At 37.6% G+C, this 21,103-nt stretch overlaps 1 protein-coding gene and 1 long non-coding RNA gene across 7 annotated transcripts in view; one reads left to right on the forward strand and one right to left on the reverse strand.

Annotated features, from left to right (window-relative positions):
* The first annotated feature begins 233 nt into the window (after positions 1 to 233).
* On the forward strand, positions 234 to 19,998 carry LOC122844682. 2 transcript variants are annotated; one of them, XR_006372913.1, is made up of 3 exons: positions 234 to 317; positions 3,847 to 3,883; positions 19,472 to 19,998. It is a non-coding gene; the product is annotated as an uncharacterized LOC122844682 (long non-coding RNA). The 2 variants fall into 2 exon arrangements; XR_006372914.1 differs by lacking the exon at positions 19,472 to 19,998 and adding an exon at positions 16,810 to 17,350.
* fstl4 (follistatin-like 4) overlaps positions 17,495 to 21,103 on the reverse strand; it is a 173,122-nt gene continuing 169,513 nt past the window's right edge. For all 5 annotated transcript variants that reach the window (XM_044140379.1, XM_044140383.1, XM_044140380.1 and 2 more), the window contains 2 exons: positions 18,733 to 18,842; positions 17,495 to 18,582 (listed from right to left, as the gene is read on the reverse strand). In XM_044140379.1, the coding sequence (XP_043996314.1) occupies positions 17,880 to 18,582; positions 18,733 to 18,842 (813 nt within the window). In that variant the 3' untranslated portion in view covers positions 17,495 to 17,879. The remainder of the gene's footprint in view (positions 18,583 to 18,732; positions 18,843 to 21,103) is intronic.

Raw genomic sequence — 21,103 nt, forward strand, 5'->3', positions numbered from 1 at the left:
AAGAAGTAGAACAGGGCAGTTCACATTGATTTTTAATTTCAAGTTGACATATAAATATATGATATGAAATAGTAAAGATATAATTTTGTCACATGTTAACCTAATGAAATAAGTTTATTTTGTGTGAATACAACAAAATTTAGTTAGGTGAATTAGCCCACCTACACCTCTCTTGGCCATAAGGGGGCAGTAATCCAACAATAAAACTGCACTTAAAGAAAAACCAGTTCAAACCGGATTAGTCTGGATGTTCATCCGCAGACTACAGTCGTGAGCCCGCCACTTTCTGAGTCCCAATTTTCTCAAAGTTTGATCTGGTAAGGTTTTTATTTCTACCAGTTTGCTGTTATTGTTGTTTATTTATAATGTACTTAAAAATATGCGAGGAGCGGTCGGGTGTGGACGCAGAGGCAGGAACAGATTTAACGGCTCAAACTAAACGGGCTGCCTGTTCAACCCCGGTAGGCTAGAAAAAGTAGTCCGCTCTCTCTGGGCAGAGAATAGACGAGTCAAAGTGAAATCAGTGGATGTTGGCTAGGCTTACGTGTTGTGCCTCTCTCTTTTTTTATTTGTTTTTATTTTTATTTTAACTCGGTGCCTATCACCGGGCCCATCTTTCTTTTAAAATGGTCTACCTGGACGTTACTTTGCGGGAGCGTTTTCCTGTATCGGAATTTATAGTATCCTTCTATGAAAGCTATTTTTCTTTTAATATAAAAGAGAAATGTTTTTAGTCCTCTCTTGCATCTTGACAGAAACCAAAGTGTTTATAGATTTATATCCAGGGAGAAAACCTATTTTACATAACAGAACATCAGTCATATTTTATAGAAATATGGTAAGAAATCAGGATGCTAAGACCATTTTTGTGACACATTCCTGCTCATCCTGGACCGTCTGGTTTTTTGGTCGCAAGGGGCTAATAGGCGAAACCAAACCAGTAATTTATATCAATGGAGAAATCCTCCAACCGAAAAAATCTGACGTCTCCTTTCTTGCTTATATTTTGTGAAGAAGGAAGTAGTGCTCTGTTTCTTCTTCCGAGGTTTTTGTGTCATTTCCTTCAGTTATTATTGATGCAGCGCCCCCACAGGCGAAGAGGGAAACAGGTTTTTCAATTAGTTCGGTGAAAAAAACGAACGCAACAGCTGAAAATGTAACAAATGTCCAAGTCTACTGAACTAACTATCAGGTGTGAAAACATCCTTATAGATTTCAACCAACAGCTCTACTGAGGAAAAAGACATAAAATCACAGACTGGAGCTTTTTCATCCCCTCAAAGCTTAAATTGCATGGAGGAAGGAGCTTTATGCTCGTCAAAACCTCAAGAGAACTGGAACTTTGGTTTGATGTCTAAAAATACACAGCAGAAATTGCCAGTGTTGCAGCAATATGCCAGTTAAGGATGAGGTTATGTGGTAAGCCAGTGATAACAGCAGGGAGCACAGCTTTTTCAACCCACAAATGCCTTACATGAAGGGGAGGAGGAACTGTAAAAACAACTTCCTCTAGTCAAGACATAAATCACATGAAGGTGTGTGATTCACCTGCAGTGTAATAGTTACTGTTCAAGGTGATTGGAATTAGAAGCCTTTGTGTTTGTAGTGCAAGCAGTCCTCAGCTTTTAATTATTAAATTCTTCAAACATTAATTTCATTTCAGCTCTTGTCAGGTCGGAGTAACATGCTAATCAACAATCTCTTCTTATTTCTGAGTATTTCTTTAAATGTCAAACAGCTGCTGCTCCTAGTTTTGAATGGGAATAATTTCATTTGACTTTTATTAAGTGGATGTGTAAATTACAAGGTGGAGGCTGAGCATGTGGAGTAGTCTTCAATGAATTAGATTAATGGTTTAAATTGATGGATTTTATGAAAAATCTCTTTATGGAAAGTAAATATAAAACACATTTGATGACGTCAGAAAAAGTGGGAGAAACATCCAGACTTTATAAACTAAAACTGTAAATAAAAAGGATACATTTTTATTAAAATCTGACTGGTATTTAAAAAGTCATAAATGATAAGTATTTTTAATGAAAGTATTTAAAAGTGAAAAAAGTCAATAAAACAAGAAAGAAAAAGTTGAAACTGAGAATCCTCGATTCCTAACGTTTTTATAGGTTTGATATTTCACTGAACCCTAAAAGTTATGTTAGCTTTGCTGCTTCTTCAACTTTCAATTTGACCTTTGAATTTCTGTTTGGAGTAGACGACTCTTTATGACTCCACTTTCATTTAGAAAAGGAGTGAAGGAAACACAGTTTGAATGTCATGTTTATTACCCTGTTAGTGCATCTTGAGAGGAAGCTGTGAGGATCCTTCTTCACCACAAAGACACAAAAATAATTGTTTTTGCAATTATTTCAAATTGTGTTTATTGTAAAAGCTCCTACTTAGCTTTGTCTTATTAAAGGTGCATTTTTACTAAAAAAATATTTTACTAGACTAAAACTACTTGGTAATATTTTGTTTTAGCAGTGAAATAAATGAAGTCCTGTCACCTGAGCATAAATCCCTGTTATCATCTCCCTCTACTAGCTGTGAACTGTCTAATTGTGCTCGTTTCTCAGCTCTGTAGAGGCATGTCTGTGTGACAAAGAAAAGTGTAATTGTGTTTGAGGGTGAGGGCTGTGAGTGTGACAGGATGTGCAGCTGCTCTCTTGTTCACAGCTGACTGCCTGTTTGTATTTATGTGCCATCGCTGCTGATGAGTTATTGACTGCTGAGTTCAAAGCTGTATAAACAGACTCTTCCTCCCTCTGGAGGGTGACCAGATCATGTGCTCTTGTAGCTACAAAGGAGTCTGGACAGCATGGGTCGTCTGTTGTTCTAATCAAATTAAGGTCAAATCAGGAGAAAAAGAAAACTGTCCATACAGCGACCCAAATCTGGACCGCCGTAGCTTTTATGTGACTCCAAACGCCAAATTTCATCAAATTACTCAAGTTTATAATCCAAACTCAACAAATCCACACGTAGTGCATAAATGTGCTATTTTTTTTTTTTTTTTGCTAAAATCGTTAATGATTTGGTTTAAATTATGCTAACTCCCACCTGAAGGTGGCAGTATGTACCATTTTTACAACACTGCTTCCTCCACCTTATTTGCTGTTGATATGGCAGGTAACAAAAGTCACATTTAATGTCATATATTAATATTGCAACGTTTCTTGAAAAAATGTCTAAATTAGCAACATGAATTCTGTAATTTTGATTGCAAAAAACCCTAAAACAATGTGAACAGATGTGCAGTATCATTTAGTTTTAAAAATTCCAGATGCGGAGACAGATATTATTTTTGCAGATTAATGGGTTTTTTAGTGTCAAACATATTTTCATTTTGTGCTTCATCAATATTGTTAAATAATCAAAATCCGTTGACATTTTTAACTTCCTTTCTTCACAACAGGAAAGAAAACTGTTCAATTTGTTTTATTTTTTTTACAGAGCAATAAATCAGTCTGATCAAAAATGAATCTTTAGCGAACCAAAGAGTGGTTTGGATTGGGATTATGTAGCCTCTATTAAACTCAATATGCAGCAATCAGGTATCACTTCACTGTTCTGGTCAACGGTTAGCCCTGTTAGCATCTACATGGCAAAACAAAGTATTTTTGATCAATCACCTTTTCAAAGTAATAGATCTCATCAACAAGTTTCATTTTTTTTATCTAAGAAGCTAACTCTAATTTCAACTGACTCTTGAAAAAAATGTGGGCTTTGCTTCATTTTTTGTGCATAACCACGGAGGTTTAAGTTTAAAAGCCATTAAAATAAGTTTTGAACATGTGAATATTTGTATAGATTTAAGTAATATTTACCTGAATCGTGTGTGTTTTTCAGATACTTTCTCCAGAGAATGAATGCAGGTCAACTTGAGGTGAGTTCACTGAATGTCCTTCTCAAACTGTTGCCCCTGGGCGCCCTCTAGTGGTCTGAAAGGCATTGCATGTAGACAACTCTTTAATTATTGACAACAGCTCAAAGTGCGATGCTACAGCTAGCTTATCAACTTACAAAAAATAATGGATAAATGGCTTAAAACCAGGACACAAAAGAAAAACTGAAGATATTGGTGAAAAGAAAACAACTCCTGGATTACTTATATGATCCGAGGAAGCCAAGTCGTTCACTGGCGATTTGATTCTTTTGAACGGCTCAGTTGGTGAGAATGGTTCTTTATTTTTATGTCTTTTCTAGCTTGTAATGCTCTGCTGGCACGTCAACCGCTTTTATTTTTAATTAATTAAAGAGTTTTGATATTTTTTCAATAGAATGTTTGAGATTAACCTCACAATGACTGATTTTCAACGTTAACTTTATACTCCATTGTAAAAACTCCTTTCAAGTTTTAGATCTGCAATAAATATTTATTTTTGGGGGAACATTTTTAACTTCTTTATTTGTTTGATTTTGGGTTGTTGGTTTTCATTCCCACAGTTTTGGCCCATATGACAAAAAGTTTGGACACAAAAAGTTCATCCTCATCGTCTGATGTGTTTTTTTTAAAAGCTTTTCCACTGAATTCAATGCAGTCTTCAAATGCAGAGAAGAAAGTAACCCAGTGGTTTGTTTATCAACACAGAAATTAACAGCTGGTTAACAAAATGAATAAAATCCATTGCATCTAATGAAATCTTCTGCTGTAAAAACCGTCTGACCTCCAGTGCAGCACGTCCTCATGTTACATGCATGTGTCGCCTATCCTTTCTGTCCCATTAGAGCTTTCTTAATGAATCATGACTACATGTAATGAAGTAATTTTCTGGCAGATATGGTGTGCTGTCCTGCTGTGCTGTCAGCTTCTACACCAAACCTGATGCCTCTTATTTATAGCGGGAGCCAGACGCAGCTGCCTTCCTTTAAATAATTAACTGCTGAAGACTAAGTTAATGTGCGGACGCGCAGACTCCTCTTTGACCCGTCTGTCAAGCAGAGAGACTAATAAACTGTCAGTGGAAATAAACAGACTTCAGATAACAGCTTAACAAATTGTATGCAGCTGGCATCGATTGCGTGCCACTTACTCAACACACCTAACACTGCAAAAAGAGAAAACGAGTCTGTCAGTATTATTACTGTTATGTTCCAGTTTGGATCCGTCACCAGGGCTGGAAAACATGCCCATCAAATATTAATGTAATTATAATGCTGTCAACGTCTAAATCAGCAGCTACGTGTTGATACATTCTGCTTTTCAACAAATTCAAGCAAGAATATTAACCTGATCCGATTCAACATGACAACACAATCTTCACGCTCACTTTCAGGCAGAGAAGATGTTTGTCCAGTTTGGTCAAGTTTGTCTGATATCCTTCAAAAATCAGCAACATTATGAAATGATTATCTTTACATCTCTACAGAAATGTCCCAAAAACAAAATGGATAATGAACCTCCTCCATTTTTCTCAAAGTAACGTTTGTAGAATGTGGTTGCTGTCAACTTTTACATTTGTCTAAATTATAAATTGTCACACTGCAAAAACACAAAACCTTGTGAAGTAGCATTCTGCATCAGTATGGACCTTACCACAGGGGGCGGTGTTCATTGGCTGATGCCCATTCTACGTAGTAGGACAGCTACAATGTGATTGGCCGTCTCACAAACACAAATGCTTCCCGTTAGCTAAGTACAGCATAAAGCAGCACTGATACAACTTCTACACCTTGTAGCCTGTCTGCTACAGTCTTATGTTAGCTAAACTGATCAATATGCAACGTGTATCTGACTCACACTAAAGATTTTATTTTAGCAGAAAAGGTTTTGGACTAAACTGTTCCTCCTGTTAGCCTCTCTAGCACCAAGTACAGCTGGTCAATCAACCATCGCTGTGTTCAGGGAACCAACGATTAATAATCCAGAAATAAACTTGGTATCGTAACGGACTGAATGTTTTGTTTTAATGTAATCTTTACTCGTCTTGCGGGGCGCAGGCGGTTGCCACGGTAACAGGTGTACTTAAACTACAAAGAGAGAGAGAGTAAAAAGGTAGGAGTGGTTTTGAGTTGATCACCTGTTCAGGTTATTTTACCTTTGTTTACCTTTGCTGTGGCTCATTACAGCCACCGTAGTTTCTAAACGTTGGACTAATTACCTCGTTTGTTTGTGAGTTTACATCATTCACAACAAACATCACATTAAACAAATAGATTTAATACAATTTTAACAAACAAATGGCTTCTACCGCAATAATTATGTTGAATTAAATGAATTATATCCCAGCTTCAGAAGATTTTTCTTTACCTTTCCAGAGCTCTTTGGTTCCTCCTGTCAGCCTGTAGCTTCTCATATTGAGGTCAAAGGTCAGATCTACCATAACTGACGTGACACCTGCTGGCCTCAGGTTTGCAACCAGCTTGTGACTGAGAAACCAGTAACTTCCTCCCAGATGATGACATGAACCTGTTAGTTCATCTGATATATTGTGAAACTCCAGTAGAAATGAAGCACTAATGGAGTCGTGTTTCCATAGAAACAAGGCGCCGCCAGGCTTTGTTTGTGAGACTTGCGGTCACGTGGGTTGGTTGTGGGCGGAGCTTGTAAGGTCCGTTTCAGCTTCCAAGCTGCCTTGTTGTTTTCAAATATTGTAAATGTTATATGGAAAAAAGTAAATTAGGGAATAAAAATATCTTTTGTGTGGTTTTATAAATACATAGTAAGAAAAGAAATGAAAAGAATAATCTGGAAACAATTATTCTGCTTATTCTACTTCTATAAATATGATTTTACTCTCCTGCGGTGAGTCGTGTATTCATGAGACCCAGGTTTCAGTTTATTTAAAGAGGACAGTTGCCTTTAACTTAATATTTCTCTCATCAATTAATATTCAGTGATTTGTTTGCAGCTGAAATGTCATGATGTCGAGGTGACATACTTGTGTAAAGCTGCTTCAGGTGTTTTACAGCTTGACAGTTTTGAATATTTCAGATTTTAATGAGTCTGGATGCTTTTGATCGTCGCTGCTTTTAAATGATCAAACTTTCACTGCAAAATCTGAACTAATAGGAAGGGCTGTTTTTAAAACTAATGGGTAGTAGCTAGTTACATTTATCAATCAATCAATCAAATTTGTATATAAGATTATATGTTATATATTTCAGCAGCAAGGCTTTTCAAAGTGCTTTACCTCATATCAAACAGAAACACAATGCAATATAGAATCAATAATCAAAACAAGACAATAAGTCAAGATCCATCAGTAAATTTGTAATTGATTACGTTTCAAATAAAATCCTAACCAGGTGGGTTTTTAGTCCAGATTGTATCCATAAAAGGTTTATCTGTTACACTCAATTAAATTTGAGTAACGTTTTTGAGAAAAAAGATACTTTTAGGAGTATTTTGTCTTTACTCTTGAGTAATTTCTTAGACTGCCTATCTAAAGTTGAGTATAAGTTTTAAGTATTCTTCCCATTTATATACAATACTTTAAGAGTCATCATGATGTCAGTATGTAATTCTGAAAGTTAATTTTACTAAATGACATAAACATGAACCAGTACTAATAACTAGTCGGTAGAGTTCACACTTTAGAATGAGGAATAAGAATCTATTGCGGTTAGTTTGCTCAGTGTCTTTTAAAACCCAGTTCTTGAACCTCGGAGGACTTTAGCTCCAGCTGCGTCTGTCCTTGTCTTTACTCAAGTGCTTTCACACTCTGAGGTCCAAGCCTGCTTCATGCTGAAGTGGCGCCTCCTGAAAGTCGTAGATTGTGACGATGAAATGGACCGCCGCTTTCTCTGCTGCTTCACAGTCAACATCCAAAAAGTCAAATCAGGGTTGATGTTGCTTGGATGGCTTTTGTTGGATAGTTCCCCACAAAACAAAATCTAAATGTAACTAGTTACTGCCCAGCTAACTCTGCTGGTGACTGACAGATGGGGTTTGATAAAGACTGAAGTATTTGAGATAAATGCTTCAAAAATCACATGAATATTTACTGTCAATAAAACCTGTCATGTAAAAACTCGTGAATTAGAGCGTGGCCATAAAAACAACCCAATGCAACTTCTGGGATTATGTTTGATAATTAAAGATGTTAAAATTTACACAGAAGTCTTTAAAGATTTTTAGACTTTATACCCACTAAGGAAGTTATAATAATAATAATAATCACTAATTATCCTTTAACTCTGCAGTGGAGTAACTTATATTTTCTAAATTTAGAAATACTCCTTATGAAAACAGCGCGTTCTGAACTATCTGTATGTGTGTGTGTGTGTGTGTGTGCGTGTGTGTGGGTGTGTGTGTGTGTCCCGTCAGTGACACACACACAGTAGACCTCCTGCTTTCTGGATGGCTGACCACTGAAGAGGAATAAGACTGAAGTCTTAGTTGTTCCAAATGGGTTTGGGTCGTTGCCAACTGCAAAGCACATTTCACCGCCTGCAGGAGCCTCCCCACTCTGCCCAGTTCCACCCAGCTGAGAACTGAAAGCTGAGGACTCTTTTCCATCAAATAGAGTTGTTCCCTCCAAAATAAATCGGCTGCATTGATTTCTTTTGCTGACACCAACCAGTGAACCTCTGACTGCTTACATGGAAAATAGAGTTCAGGTTCTGTACATCAAGTTTATTTATGTATCACATTTCAACAACAAGGCAGTTCAAAGTGCTTCATATTATAAAAATACAAAGTCAAAGCACAGTCAATAATTGAAACATTACAATGACCAAATAAAATCTGAGAACAGTTTTCTGCTTAAACATGTTTTATAAAGTCTATAAATCTATTGTAACTTGTTACAAATGAAGCCTAATGATGGTAAAGTTCTTTCATTTTCTTGTTGGTTGAAACTTTACAGTAATAAAACTTTTGTACCAAATTCAGTTAAACCTTTTCAGATCAAATTTGAGGTTTGAAACTTGAGATCAATTCGGCTGTAAGAATAAAATTAAATCATCCTTTATTTACGTCTCTGCTAGTCGACTGTTTTCTTAAGCTTCTTGAGTCCTGAATGGGTCAGAATAATAAAAGCTCTCAGCTGAACATACTAAGTAACAAGAGCCGTCTCTTGTTTATATTTCTGCTCCCTTTATGGCCCCAGACGGCACCATAATGTTTATAACTCCACCTTTAATGTCTCACAAAGACGGAGCAAATGGGACTCCTCGTCGTACAGTGTAATGAATTATGCATGTATTCTAATAAACAGAGGTATCTTTGCCCTTTGGAGGGATCTGTCTCACATACAGAATACAGAAAGGCATTGCTATATTTATATGTTGTATAGAATATTTTCTCTAATGGAAATGTGTTATAAGATTAATGCTGTGGGGGATAAAAGAAGTAGTTTTGATAGCAATTACTGTTAATGGTTTTGAGCAGGAGAGTTAGGTATGTGGCCAAAAAGTAAATGGATTGTTTTTCATCGTAACCCCTCAGCTGCTCTGATGCTCAATTTAATCATCTGGGCTTTTAAAACAGAATCAACAGGCAGGTCACTGAAAACACACTCACTGTTTCTGGGGCTTTTCTCCTCAGAAACAGGAAAAAACCCCAAAAACACGAGGATCACACAGATCCTCGTGTTTCCTTCACATTCAGCTGGTACTCTCACGTTTCCTCACACAGACATGAACAAAAAGCCACAAGAAGAAAATCCAGATTTTACCAGCTGAAGGATCAAAAGGTTGATATCAGTAAGAATATTCTGCAGAATATTCCTCAGATGTAAATAATTCCTCTTTTGTTTTGGCCTTGCCAACAGAATATCTGCCTCTCAAATTTTGACTTTATGAAGCCATAAATCATCTTCTATTAGCAGCTCAGCGTTTAATGTCTGTAGTTTCAGATCTCCTGAGTGGCATCTTTACAGTCATGAGAATCCATTGATACTAAATCAGTGTTTATTTATGACGGTTATTAATCTGTGTCTCAGTGAAGTGGCTGATATAAACTCTCTCTCTTATTGGTTGGTGCTCTGATTCCTATTTGATGAACTTTTTCTGCCCTCTGGCTCTGGAAAACATTTAGATTCATAACTCCCTTAAATATAATTGATTGAGTCGTTTGCAGATAAAACTTTTTACTAAATATTTTTAGCCGTACTCACAAAATCAGTAATTCCATATAAAAATGAAAACATTTCAACGTTATTCTTCTTTGTAATCATTGAGGAAACAGATTCTCTGGCAGAGCGTGGAAAACGTTTGACCTCAGATGAAAATAATGAAACATGAAGATTCACTGCCACAAACGCCACAAAGCAGAAACAAAATAAAAACTTTGACAAAGAGAGAAACCAAATCATTTATAGTCCCAGCATGGATGTTCATGCTTTGGCTTCCTGCACCCAGATTTACCCAAAGGAAAAGAAAACGGCACAAAAACTACATTTAATACAAATAAAAGGGACGATGTTGAACTTCAGTCTGACAGTTAACTAATAATTTAAAATATTTTGTACAAATGAAGCTGCTTTTATGAATGATCACTGCTGATAGAATCAATATATAACATGTTGATGCATCTTTTTTTAACCAGGAAGTGTTTATAGTTATAACATAAACACTCTTTATTTATATTACGTAAACATAAACATGATTTCTTTGTCCAACTCACTTTCCAGTAATTTCCCTGGAAAAAGGACTTTGATTAGATCAGTTTGTGTGTTTATTGGTACGGTAAAAAGTACTTTTACTTTTTCCTGAGTAATTTTATTAAGTATCTCTACTCTTGAGTAAAATGTCTGATTTTCTTGTTTGGGTTCTCGACTCGCCTCTGCTCCGTTTTTGTCCTACTTGGTTTTTGCTGCAGTCTGAAAGTTTCAGAGTGAAATGTGGAAACTTTCATCTCCGTTTCCCTCTGAGTCTCGCTCTCTGACCAGGTCCAACGACGGGTCGCGTGGTTCCTCCTCCTCCGATGACGACGGTCGGGTCGTGTCGTGTCGTGTCGTGTCGTGTCGTGTCGTGTCGTGTCGGGTCGGGTCGGGTCGGGTCGGGTCGGGTCGGGTCGGGTCGGGTCGGGTCTCCGGCTGCAGCTGAGGTGTCAGTAATAATCGTTCCATCTGATGACGGTTGTGATGAAAAGTGTCAGAATTGAAGGTTTGCTCAATAAATTGTGTCCAGTCGTCCTTCACTAACTGGTTTGTAACCAGAGGCAAAATGTGACGATTTTATTGGTATTTTAATTCATATAAGTAACAACAAATAATAATAATCAGGCAAAATAAGTTTTTTCCAAACAGTTTCTTTCAATAAGAAACTTGTTAAACTTTGAAGAAGCTGCAGGTGATTTTCTGTTTCTGGTTAAAACATTTTTATTCAGTGGGAAGAAAATCCAGAAATTTTACTCAGGAGTAGAAATATTTATAATAAAATTACTCAGGTAAAAATAAAATATTAATGTACATAAAGTAAATGTATTAGTGTCTAACTTTAACCAGGATTTATGATGGAAAAGCAGGAAAATGTTTTCCCCTCTGCAGCTGGAAGTAGAAAATCTTCACTTTTACAAAACGATTGTTATAATCTGATCAATTATAACAATATTAGTTATAATTGATTAATTGTTTTTGGGCTCTTTAAGTAAAAATGTTGATACAAAACGTTGTAGCAATCTGAAGGTTGCTTTCGTGGTTTTCCAGTTTCATCATTAATAAATCAGTCAGGAAACAAAATGGCTGCTTTCCTGCCAATGAAAAGTGAGAACAGATGCAGAGTTTGTGCTGATCTCAGTCGCTCTGTCATCCCAACGTGGACCGGATCCCACAACGGTTCGCACTCCTGCAGACGCCCTGCCAGCATGAACCGGATAAAAATAAACCTACTGATGAAACACAATCGGCCTATCTAAAGTAAAGACACATAAAAATGAACAACTTTTCTCCTTTGTTTCTTTATGTTCACAAGCTTCTTATTGGAACGCCGTTTGGTGTCATTAAGGGAAGAAACATGTTTTAATCTGCTGCTCCTGTTAAAGTTTCACAGGTTTGTTAAAGGACCAAAATTACAATAATTCATATCAGTAAAAATAAGAAATATTTTCCAAATCACTTTCTTTAAATAAAAAACGGCTGAAACTGCAGGTGTGTGTCTGTCAGGTGAGTTTTTGGTTAAACGGGTTTTTTATTGAGTGGATGGAAAATCCAGAAATGTAACTCCAGTAAGAGCAGAAATACTTTATTAAATGATTTATAATTTGAGCAGTTATTCTCAGTACTTGAGTAAACTTTTTACCAAATACCTGAGTAATTTCCTGGATGGATACTTTTTAGTAAAATCATGTTGAATGATTGTAATTTCTGGAAACTTCTCCGTCTGGATGCAGTAACTTCCCTGTTTGTTCGTCTTTCTTCTCTAAAAGCTTTTAACACGTCGGCGTCTTGTGGTTTCACCACTCCTGTAATTATCCTGGTGAATGATTACCTGTAAATGCTCCGCAGACGGATTGAGATCTGCTCACTCAGGAGGCGTTTCTTCAGGTTTACACCAGATGTTGAAAAGGTGTAAACGCGCTTCCTGTCAGCGCCGCCGCCGCCGCCGAACAGACGCTTCCTCACGTCGCCTCGGCTCACGCAGGCAGAGCCGTTTTCACCTCAGGCTTTACTGGGTGAAGTGAGATCTCCAGTCACACCAGTGTTTGGTTTTTTTACTGCTCTGGACAAAGAAACGGTTCATCTGTGAACAAAGTAAAACTTTGGATTGTGGATGCAAAGTAAAACCGAGTCACATAGTTTACAACAACTTGAGAAACTATTTCCTGTTTTGGCAGAAAGAAGTTTCTAAGAAATTTTTACTGCCTGTAAATGAGACTCAATTTACTTTAAAGATTTATTAATCCATGTGAAAACTAACACACTGCAAAACCGCTTCAGACATTTGGTAACATTTTCAAAATCAGGGAAATCTTCAGTTAAATCACACTGCTGCACCAATCTGAGATTAAACTAGCTTAATCCATGCTAATCTAATTATCTTAGATTAAACTGTGATTGGATCTCTAGATCAGATAGTTTATGATTATTTCATCTTTTTAGTTTATAAAAAAAGCATTATTTTAATCCACACTTAATCAAAACTATCCTCAGTCAGTTTGGCTTTTTGTAAAACATCCCTGCAAATGTTTTATTTTTTTCATGCATGTAGATCAGAAATGTTTCAAATTAATATTTTAAAGGGAGTTGCTAATAAAATATCACAGATTAAACTTTGTTACTGATTTTGCATTTAGAGCAAATCCTGGTGTCGAAAATTAGAAATGCTGCAACTTTATCATCAAACTTTAACCATTTATACCATCAGTTTGAAAAACCGACTGAACCACATGAAAATGAGTTTAACAATATATTTATTTCCATGATTTTTCTTACAAAACAATTCCCTCATAAACCAGAACACACAAAATGCATAAAGAAAACTGTACAGGTTCATGTCATGTCTGAAGGTGTCCTATCTGGAACAATGTTATCTACAGCAGTGGTTCTATCACAGCGAGCAGCGCGGCTCTACGCCGCCGCTCTTCAGCCTAAAACAGGAACGACAGGCGCTAACCAGAGTCAACCGCTAACGCCTGCAGAGGTTTGCTCCAGCAGTGCTGTGTCTTACTGAAAAGTGACTTTTTCAAGCAGCTTTTGGGCGATCAGTGCGAGGTCAGAGGTCATGTTGCAGAGTTGTTTGGTTACATGCAGGGCTCAGATTTAGATGGGAGTGAATTTGGATCATTATGTAGTTGGAACTTCAGGAAGCAGAGCCAAAAACTAGTTAAACATTTATTGTAAAAAATAAAACGACAGCATAATGTTTTTGTGTTCTCAGTGGTCTAAGAAACGTCAGCAAATCGCTGCTGATCCTCAAAATTGTCTTTAGTTTTAAATGTTGCATTAGCAGCAAATGTCTTCAGACAAACCTAAAATAATAATTCAACTTAACTGGGGTTGCTACATGCTAAAACCAGACGTTGACATCTTAGTTGGTGGATTTCATTTTAAATATGTTTGACCTGCCAAAATAAAAGCTGGCAACATTTCATTTAAATGGCTGTGAGTACTTGTGATCTGCTGAGTTTTTTCCTCATTTTAGTGTTACAACCACAAAACCTCAATGTTTGTTTAGATTTATTAATTTTTGTGGGAATATGATGTAGATTTAGCATGTTTTGTTTGGGACATTTCTACCAACTTTGGACAAATACAACTAATATTTACTCTTTTGTGAAAATTTTCAGGCTCCGATTGGATTCTCAAGTCATTTTTCTGTTGAGATTTTGTATTTTCTTTAAATTAAATCTACGTATTGCAGCTCTGGCTGCTTAGTGCTGGAAGGTGAATATTCAACACAATCCAATTTCTTTTTCTGCCACACATTTGACCACGAACGGCTAAAAGTTTTAGCTATGGATTCACTGCATTTTCTCCCTCATGTTGCTGCGCTTTGCTGGTCAGCTGGCTCAAATAAAGCTTTGGAAAGGTTTAAACTGAATTTTGTGGGAAATTAAGCTAGCAAGCAGCTTGTCTGTTAAGCTGGCAGATAATCTAATTAATTTTCCACCTGATATCAGTTTGATGTAAATATAAAATTCTTAAATTTAAAATATGCCATTTCTCAGAAAAAATAACTTTAATTTTGTGTCTCTGCTTTAGACCTAAGATATGTGGAATCCTGTTCTAGCAGTTTTGTATTTTATAACTTAATTTGTTTGACTAGAGAAAAAAGGACTTAATGCATTTTTATCCTACTTTAGGACGTTTTATGTACTTTGAAATTTGTGGTCGTAACGTTGCAAAAATGCAAAACGATGAAATGTTTAACCTGTACTCAGAAAAATCACATGAACTTCTGGAAACTCATGTAAAAACTCATAAATGTTGATAAAAATTTCTCCATTCTGCCTTAAACTAAATTGTTGTGGCTGCAGACAAAACATCAAATGCACAAGTTAGCCGTTTAGCAAAACGCACAAATCTAATGAGAAATGCTGAATAAATGAGCTGCCTTCATGATCCAAAGGATCAACGTTTATAGTAACAACATCTTAGCTACATAATGTAGATTAAGGCATTGTGTGAATTTAGGACAACTAACTAAAACTCAAAAGTAAAGATTTGGATCTCTTGAATTTATCCACTGAAGCACCGCGGCTAATGAGGTTAGCTTAAGAACTTATTACATCTGAGCAAAAGAAGCAAAGTTTCTGTCTTGACACACCTGACCTAAACAGATTCATTTTTATTTACTTTTATAATTATTAATGTAGCAAGTCACTCAGAATAAGGTTGTTAAAACTCTGTAAATGAATAAAACGTTAATTTATCCAGATAGTTTTCAAGTTTTGCTTTCAGATTGGAGGTTTAAACTTTGTAGCATTTTGTTCTGTTTGTTTATACAATGCATAACTGCATGAATAATTCATGTAAAAGAAAGAAACAGGCTATATTACCAAGTATTTTAGTCTGGTTTCTCACCTAAATAGCTTTATACACTTGAATTAAGACAAAATTAAATATAACTTATTAGATATAGAAGCTTGTTTTAAGTAAATTTAACTGCCAGTAGAACAAGAATTTTGTCATAAATATTAATATTTACTTAAAACAAGCTTCTATATCTTCCTGAATATACTTGTAAGTTTTGTCTTCATTCAAGTGTAATATATAAGCACTAGAAAAAAAAACACTAAAAGTACTTGGTAAGATTATGTTTTTACAGTGTATCTCTTCGTTTTGATTCCTGTTTTCTGCTGTTAATGACGGAAAGTTAAGTTAAAGTTTTCAGACTCTTTGATAACTGCTGCTGTGTTATTCTAAATATAAGATTTTCCTTAATCATCTGCAAATAGACCTAGAATCAGCTTTCTGACAAATCTCATAATTTGAAACAAAAGTTGCTCATCAGCCGTTGTAGTCCGATATGCGAGTCCATTAAGCGTGTCCAAGCTAAGCATTGGTGTGCAGAGCAGCCCTGCTGTTCAGAGGCAGATGTGCTTAGTGAGACTTTCTTGTTCCAGTCATTATTACAGACGCTGCGGAGATGTCTGGCTGCTAATCGCTCATCATTGTGATGATTAGTGCAACTGCAGAAACACAATTACACCAAGAATGATGCAGTTCGGCTGGAGAAAATGTGCTATTCTCATTCACAAAGAGTTGCTGGTGTTCATTTAGTAACTTCTCTAAGAATCCATGAACCCATTGCAGCGTAACGTCACACATCAGGTCCGGCCCCCAGCTTCCTGCTGGAGGGCAAAAAGCTGCTGGCTAACGATGACTAGCGTTGGTTTTAGCTGCCAAGTTGTCGATATAATGCGATAAATATTAAATGTACGCCTGATGTATAAAAGAAAAAGAAACACAGGGCCTTGCTACTAATTGTCATCACTATAACTAGATAAGGTAAGGAAAAAGTTTTAATGTGAAAATAAATAGTGAGGGAGAGGGAAGTAGATTAGTTATGCTAGCTTGTCTATGAAACGAAACATGTAGATGTGCTGCAGAATTCCGTGGGTTTTGGTTAAATTAAAAAGTTGAGGAAAAGACGACCATAGCACCAACTGTAACAGATCATCACTACAACTGTTAGCAGCAGTAGCTAATGTTCCGCAGCGATCACTTACTAATAATCACAAAATAAACATCACGCCTGAAGTCATAAAAGTGGAACGGACTGAATGTTCTGCTCTGTGTGGGAAATATTTGATCATTTTTGGTGTTGAATCCTGATACATTAAGTGGCATTGTTGTCAGTTGCTATGGCAACCAGTCTGTGTGTAACGTAGTTGACAGCGGAATAAAAAAAAGGTTTTGAGCTTTTGTTCAACGACTTTTCCTGCGTTATTTTCCCTTTCCCTCTGCTCTGAATTAAAAACAGATACATCTCCAGGTTTCATTCAGTTAACGCAGCGATGGATGAATCAGCATGCAACGGGTCCATAGGATTATTAACCCTACAGCTAGCTTATATGGTCAGTGGTTTTCTATAAATTACATATTGCTAATGGTTTTCAAAGATAGAGAATATATTTTAACTTAAACCATAACTTCTTAAAACGTCGACGCCTGTAGCCGTCACTCTGAATGGATGCACAAATGCTCACAGCCCATCAGATTGGAAGAACGATGCTGCTTTTCCTCGGCCTCAGCGTAAACCGGAGTGTTGCCCCGTTGGATCAGCTAAGTGGCGTTTTTAGGCTTCACAGCACGGCGCTGTGCTGCAGGTCTGAAGTAAACATGGGTAACAGTGAGTTGGGGGAGATTAAACCATTGTGGAGATCGCTACATACTTTCTGTTTCCTCTGCGACTGAAGCATCCACAGTTACTTAATGGACCAATTGGACTCTTTGGATAGGCAATGGAAATAGAGGGAATTAGATAAGTGCATGAAGCCAACCTCTGCCAGTATGAATGAAAGCTTTCAGAGAGTACAGTACAATACCATGAGTGAACAGATGCTTGCTTTTAAAGGACTCAGAACACTACACACTAGAGGCAGACAAGACAGACTGTTTGGTGACTATATGCAGCACTGGTGAGAACAACAAACATGAGATTAACAAAACTGGGAAAGCTTTTTATTCTTAAAAAAAAAGTGAGCATTGTGCATAGTTCATAGTTGTTACTTTCGACTCTTCAGGTACCTATTTGCTGTGATAACATGGAAGGAAGTGCAATAATGTACAATTCTGTAAAGTTAAGTGCACATAGATCACTGTTGCACTGAACGGCATTGACACTTTCTCCCAATAGAAATATCACAACAGATTTTCTTAGTATTTTCTCTATTTTTAGGTGTACTTTTGATACATCTCTCAGGCGTGTTTCCCCTCTCAGTCCCAGGTTGGGTTCACGTAAATCTTAATGATAGGTAATTTGGCCTGATTCCTCCTTTTCTCGTTTGCTTCTAATTCTAAGTCTCCGTTTTTCCGGATTTTCTTTTTTACTCATACCTCGCCAACCCAGACCACTGTGTTGGCTCTTTTGATGTCTGAAACCTCGCAGTGCTGCGTTCTCTGTTTGCCGTCCAGGATGAAAAGTGACTCAACCGACGGCGTCGCCAGGTACTGTCCGAACAAGCCGCTGGAGACGATCACTCTGTTGGGCCCCCCCCACGGCCAGGCCTGGGCGGCCAGGGGCTCTTTGAGGCTCCGGAGAACCTCCGTGCGTCCTGACGACAGATCGGCAAACAGCAGGTCTGAGCCCGACCCGGACGCCGCCACCAACATGTGTTGGTTTGATTCCGTGAAAGAAGGCTGGAAAACCATATCGGAGACGCTTATGGGCTCGTCCAGTTCCTGGTTTAGCGTTAGCTCTCCCCGGAAGGACACCGTCTGAACCGTCAGCTTGGAGCGCCTCGGGTCCGGCGTCACAACGTAGCGACCGTCTGGCGATACGTAAGCCTGGCCTGTGATGTTGTGATTGGGGCCGATGACGGTGTCCGTCACGCTGTCCACGAGGAGCTGGGCTGGAGCGCCCAAAAGGCTCTTGCTCTGGCACTGGATGAAGTAGAAGCCGCTTAGGTGTGTGTAGGCCATGCTGGCCGGGATGCAGCTGTAGTTCTTCAGGCTGATGGTCTTGACGCGGTGGAAGGTCTCCAGATCAATCTTGTGGACCGCCGGCTCATTTTTCAGGAAGACGAATGCAAACCTGCACAGACGAAGATCAAACAGGAGGTTAATTGCCTGTCAAGGCTTTTTTGGAGGAGACGGGATTATTACACATGGAAATTCTCATTTGCTCTGATTGAGCAAGCAGTAAGGCTACTGGAGAGTCTAAGGTCAGACGTGGCTGGTTTACCTCACGTGAGTTATGATGAGGTTAGTTGGAGGGATGAAGAAGTCCGTCACCCTTTGGAAAGTGGTTCGGCTGGCATGATGAACTTCACCCACACTGGCTTGAGGAATTACCTGCAAACATCAAAGATATGCAGAAACTTGAGCTTTCTGTAAACCTTGCTGTGCAGATAGTTCCCACAAGTCTGAACCAGAAGTGATCATTGCCATCTTGGTAGGCAAACACAGCGCAAAGAATAGATGACCCACCAACAAAAACAACGTTTGCTGACCAAATTCAAAGGAAATGTATATAAACATAGTGGCTGCTGTTGGGACCGAAGGAGACGACAATTTACTATAATATATTTCACTACTTAGTGAACAGGAAGAGTTAGTACAACATGGAGGAGCTTTGTAAAAGATGTATGAACTCTTTCTGGTGACTGGCAGAGTGAGTATTGCTAGTACCATCCATGTAGGCTACATGTCCGTCTTAGCTAGCAGAATAAAAGCTACATTAGCTAAGCTAATTTTGCAGTACATACTACAGTAAATATCACTAATATTTATCACTTTTACCCAGAGGTTGGTAGAGTACTCGATAGTTATAGTCAACCTATATTGTTTATAAGTAGATTAGAACTTTGCTGTAGATTAGAGTTTTGTTTGTTCAAATATATAAATGAATCCCTTCTGATAAGCAGTATGTGATATTTTAGCTCCTCCTGAATGCCTTGGGATTTGTTTTTTCTTCTTGTCAGGTAAAACGAAGGCTCATCCGTCAGATCCTAACTACCAGAGCTTGTTCAGGTGACAACCTCATACATCCTGGAGCAGATAAACATCTGCAGTTTATGACCTGAGCCGATGATATGTGGCTCTGCCTCAGTTCTCTGTAACAGCGTCTCACTCAGAGATGGTTGTCTCAGGAGAACAAGCCACTGTAAAAGCCTCATCTTTCAAGTTATCCTCCTGGCTCTGAATCAGCAAGTTTGCAAAGTGAAGCAAATGTTTGTCGACCTTTGATTCGCCTCAGAAAGTTCTCCAAACATGAATCATCCTCACATCGTGGCCATCAAGTCCAAGTCAAATCGTAGCAAAGTGTTTATGTGTTTAAAATGCCCTTTGAACCTCTGAGTCGTCTTGGTGACGATGCAGATGTTTGTCCTTCTGTCCTCCACAAAGACTCAGGTTGGTTTAAAATGACTATTTTCTTATTCTTTGTTACTAATATCAATTATTGCCATTTTGGTCCTTAAAATATCAAAATGTCCACTTTATAACTTTATATTTTGGTCCGTCTGATGATGTAAGTTTTGAATATTAAACGATTGATCATTTGATCAGTTACTCAGTATTTCAGTACTTTTCACCAAATTCTTTTTTTAATCTTCAGTAAGTTGTTGGACAGCTGTTTTTAGTAATATTTTTGGGTGTTTTACAAACCACTGATTTTTTTTTTAACCAACTGTACACACCTGTGTGCCTCTATTGCATAAAGTAACCAATTTATTAACAGACTTTATTGACCCGCCGCCATCTTGGGTGGACAAAAAAACAAACATGTTATTAATGTCACAGTCCCACAAAATGCTTTTTTTACATTTCTCTGGACAAACCAGCTCCTTTAAACAGAACACGGCTACATTTTACAGAAAGAAAGAAAAAACCTCGTTAACAAAATGTCATTAGCAGCACTGCAGAGCTGTGGCAGCGATGGGAGTTAATGAGTTTAATCTACAATCACTCATGTATTATTAGGCAGCTGCCGTGCTGCAGGTGCTCTCCATTAATGCCACAGGCGCCTTTGTTAAAGCTCATCCACTCAGCGACCCGCTGGAGTTTCACTCCGACCCAGAACCAAACAGGATTTGGTTCTGGCACAGCGGAGAGTGTTCACTCTGCAGGATTTGGACGTTTCTAAATTTAATACTAATCCTAACAATGGTTCTATTAATTCTTCATTTAGAAAATTCAATAAACCTTCCAAGACGTTTTAATATTGTCGCTTGTATTGCGTCACACTGGATTACTCTTCTTGTCGCTCCTGAGAAGCAATAAACCATATTATGGATTAGATTATGGATTATGAGACACTCAATCAGTGTTTCATTCTTAAATTAAAAGTGTAACTTAAGAAAATTAGCTAAAGCCTCCAGGACGCCTCAATTTTGTTTTTCTCCAATTATTTGCTTTATTAGTGAATTTATGGATGTCACATTTGACCTTTCACCTTTTAACCACCATGGTAACTTGTATTAACCAAAAAACTGTTAATACAAGTTGTTTGGTAGGAAGTAATTGTTCAAATGATCATTTATTCAAATGTACATCTATTATGAATTTGCTCCTTTTGAGAAAAGGCAGTAAATCCTAATATCAGTTTTCTATCG

The sequence above is a fragment of the Gambusia affinis genome, linkage group LG15 (assembly GCF_019740435.1).
Source record: "Gambusia affinis linkage group LG15, SWU_Gaff_1.0, whole genome shotgun sequence".
In the NCBI taxonomy this organism is placed as follows: domain Eukaryota; kingdom Metazoa; phylum Chordata; class Actinopteri; order Cyprinodontiformes; family Poeciliidae; genus Gambusia; species Gambusia affinis.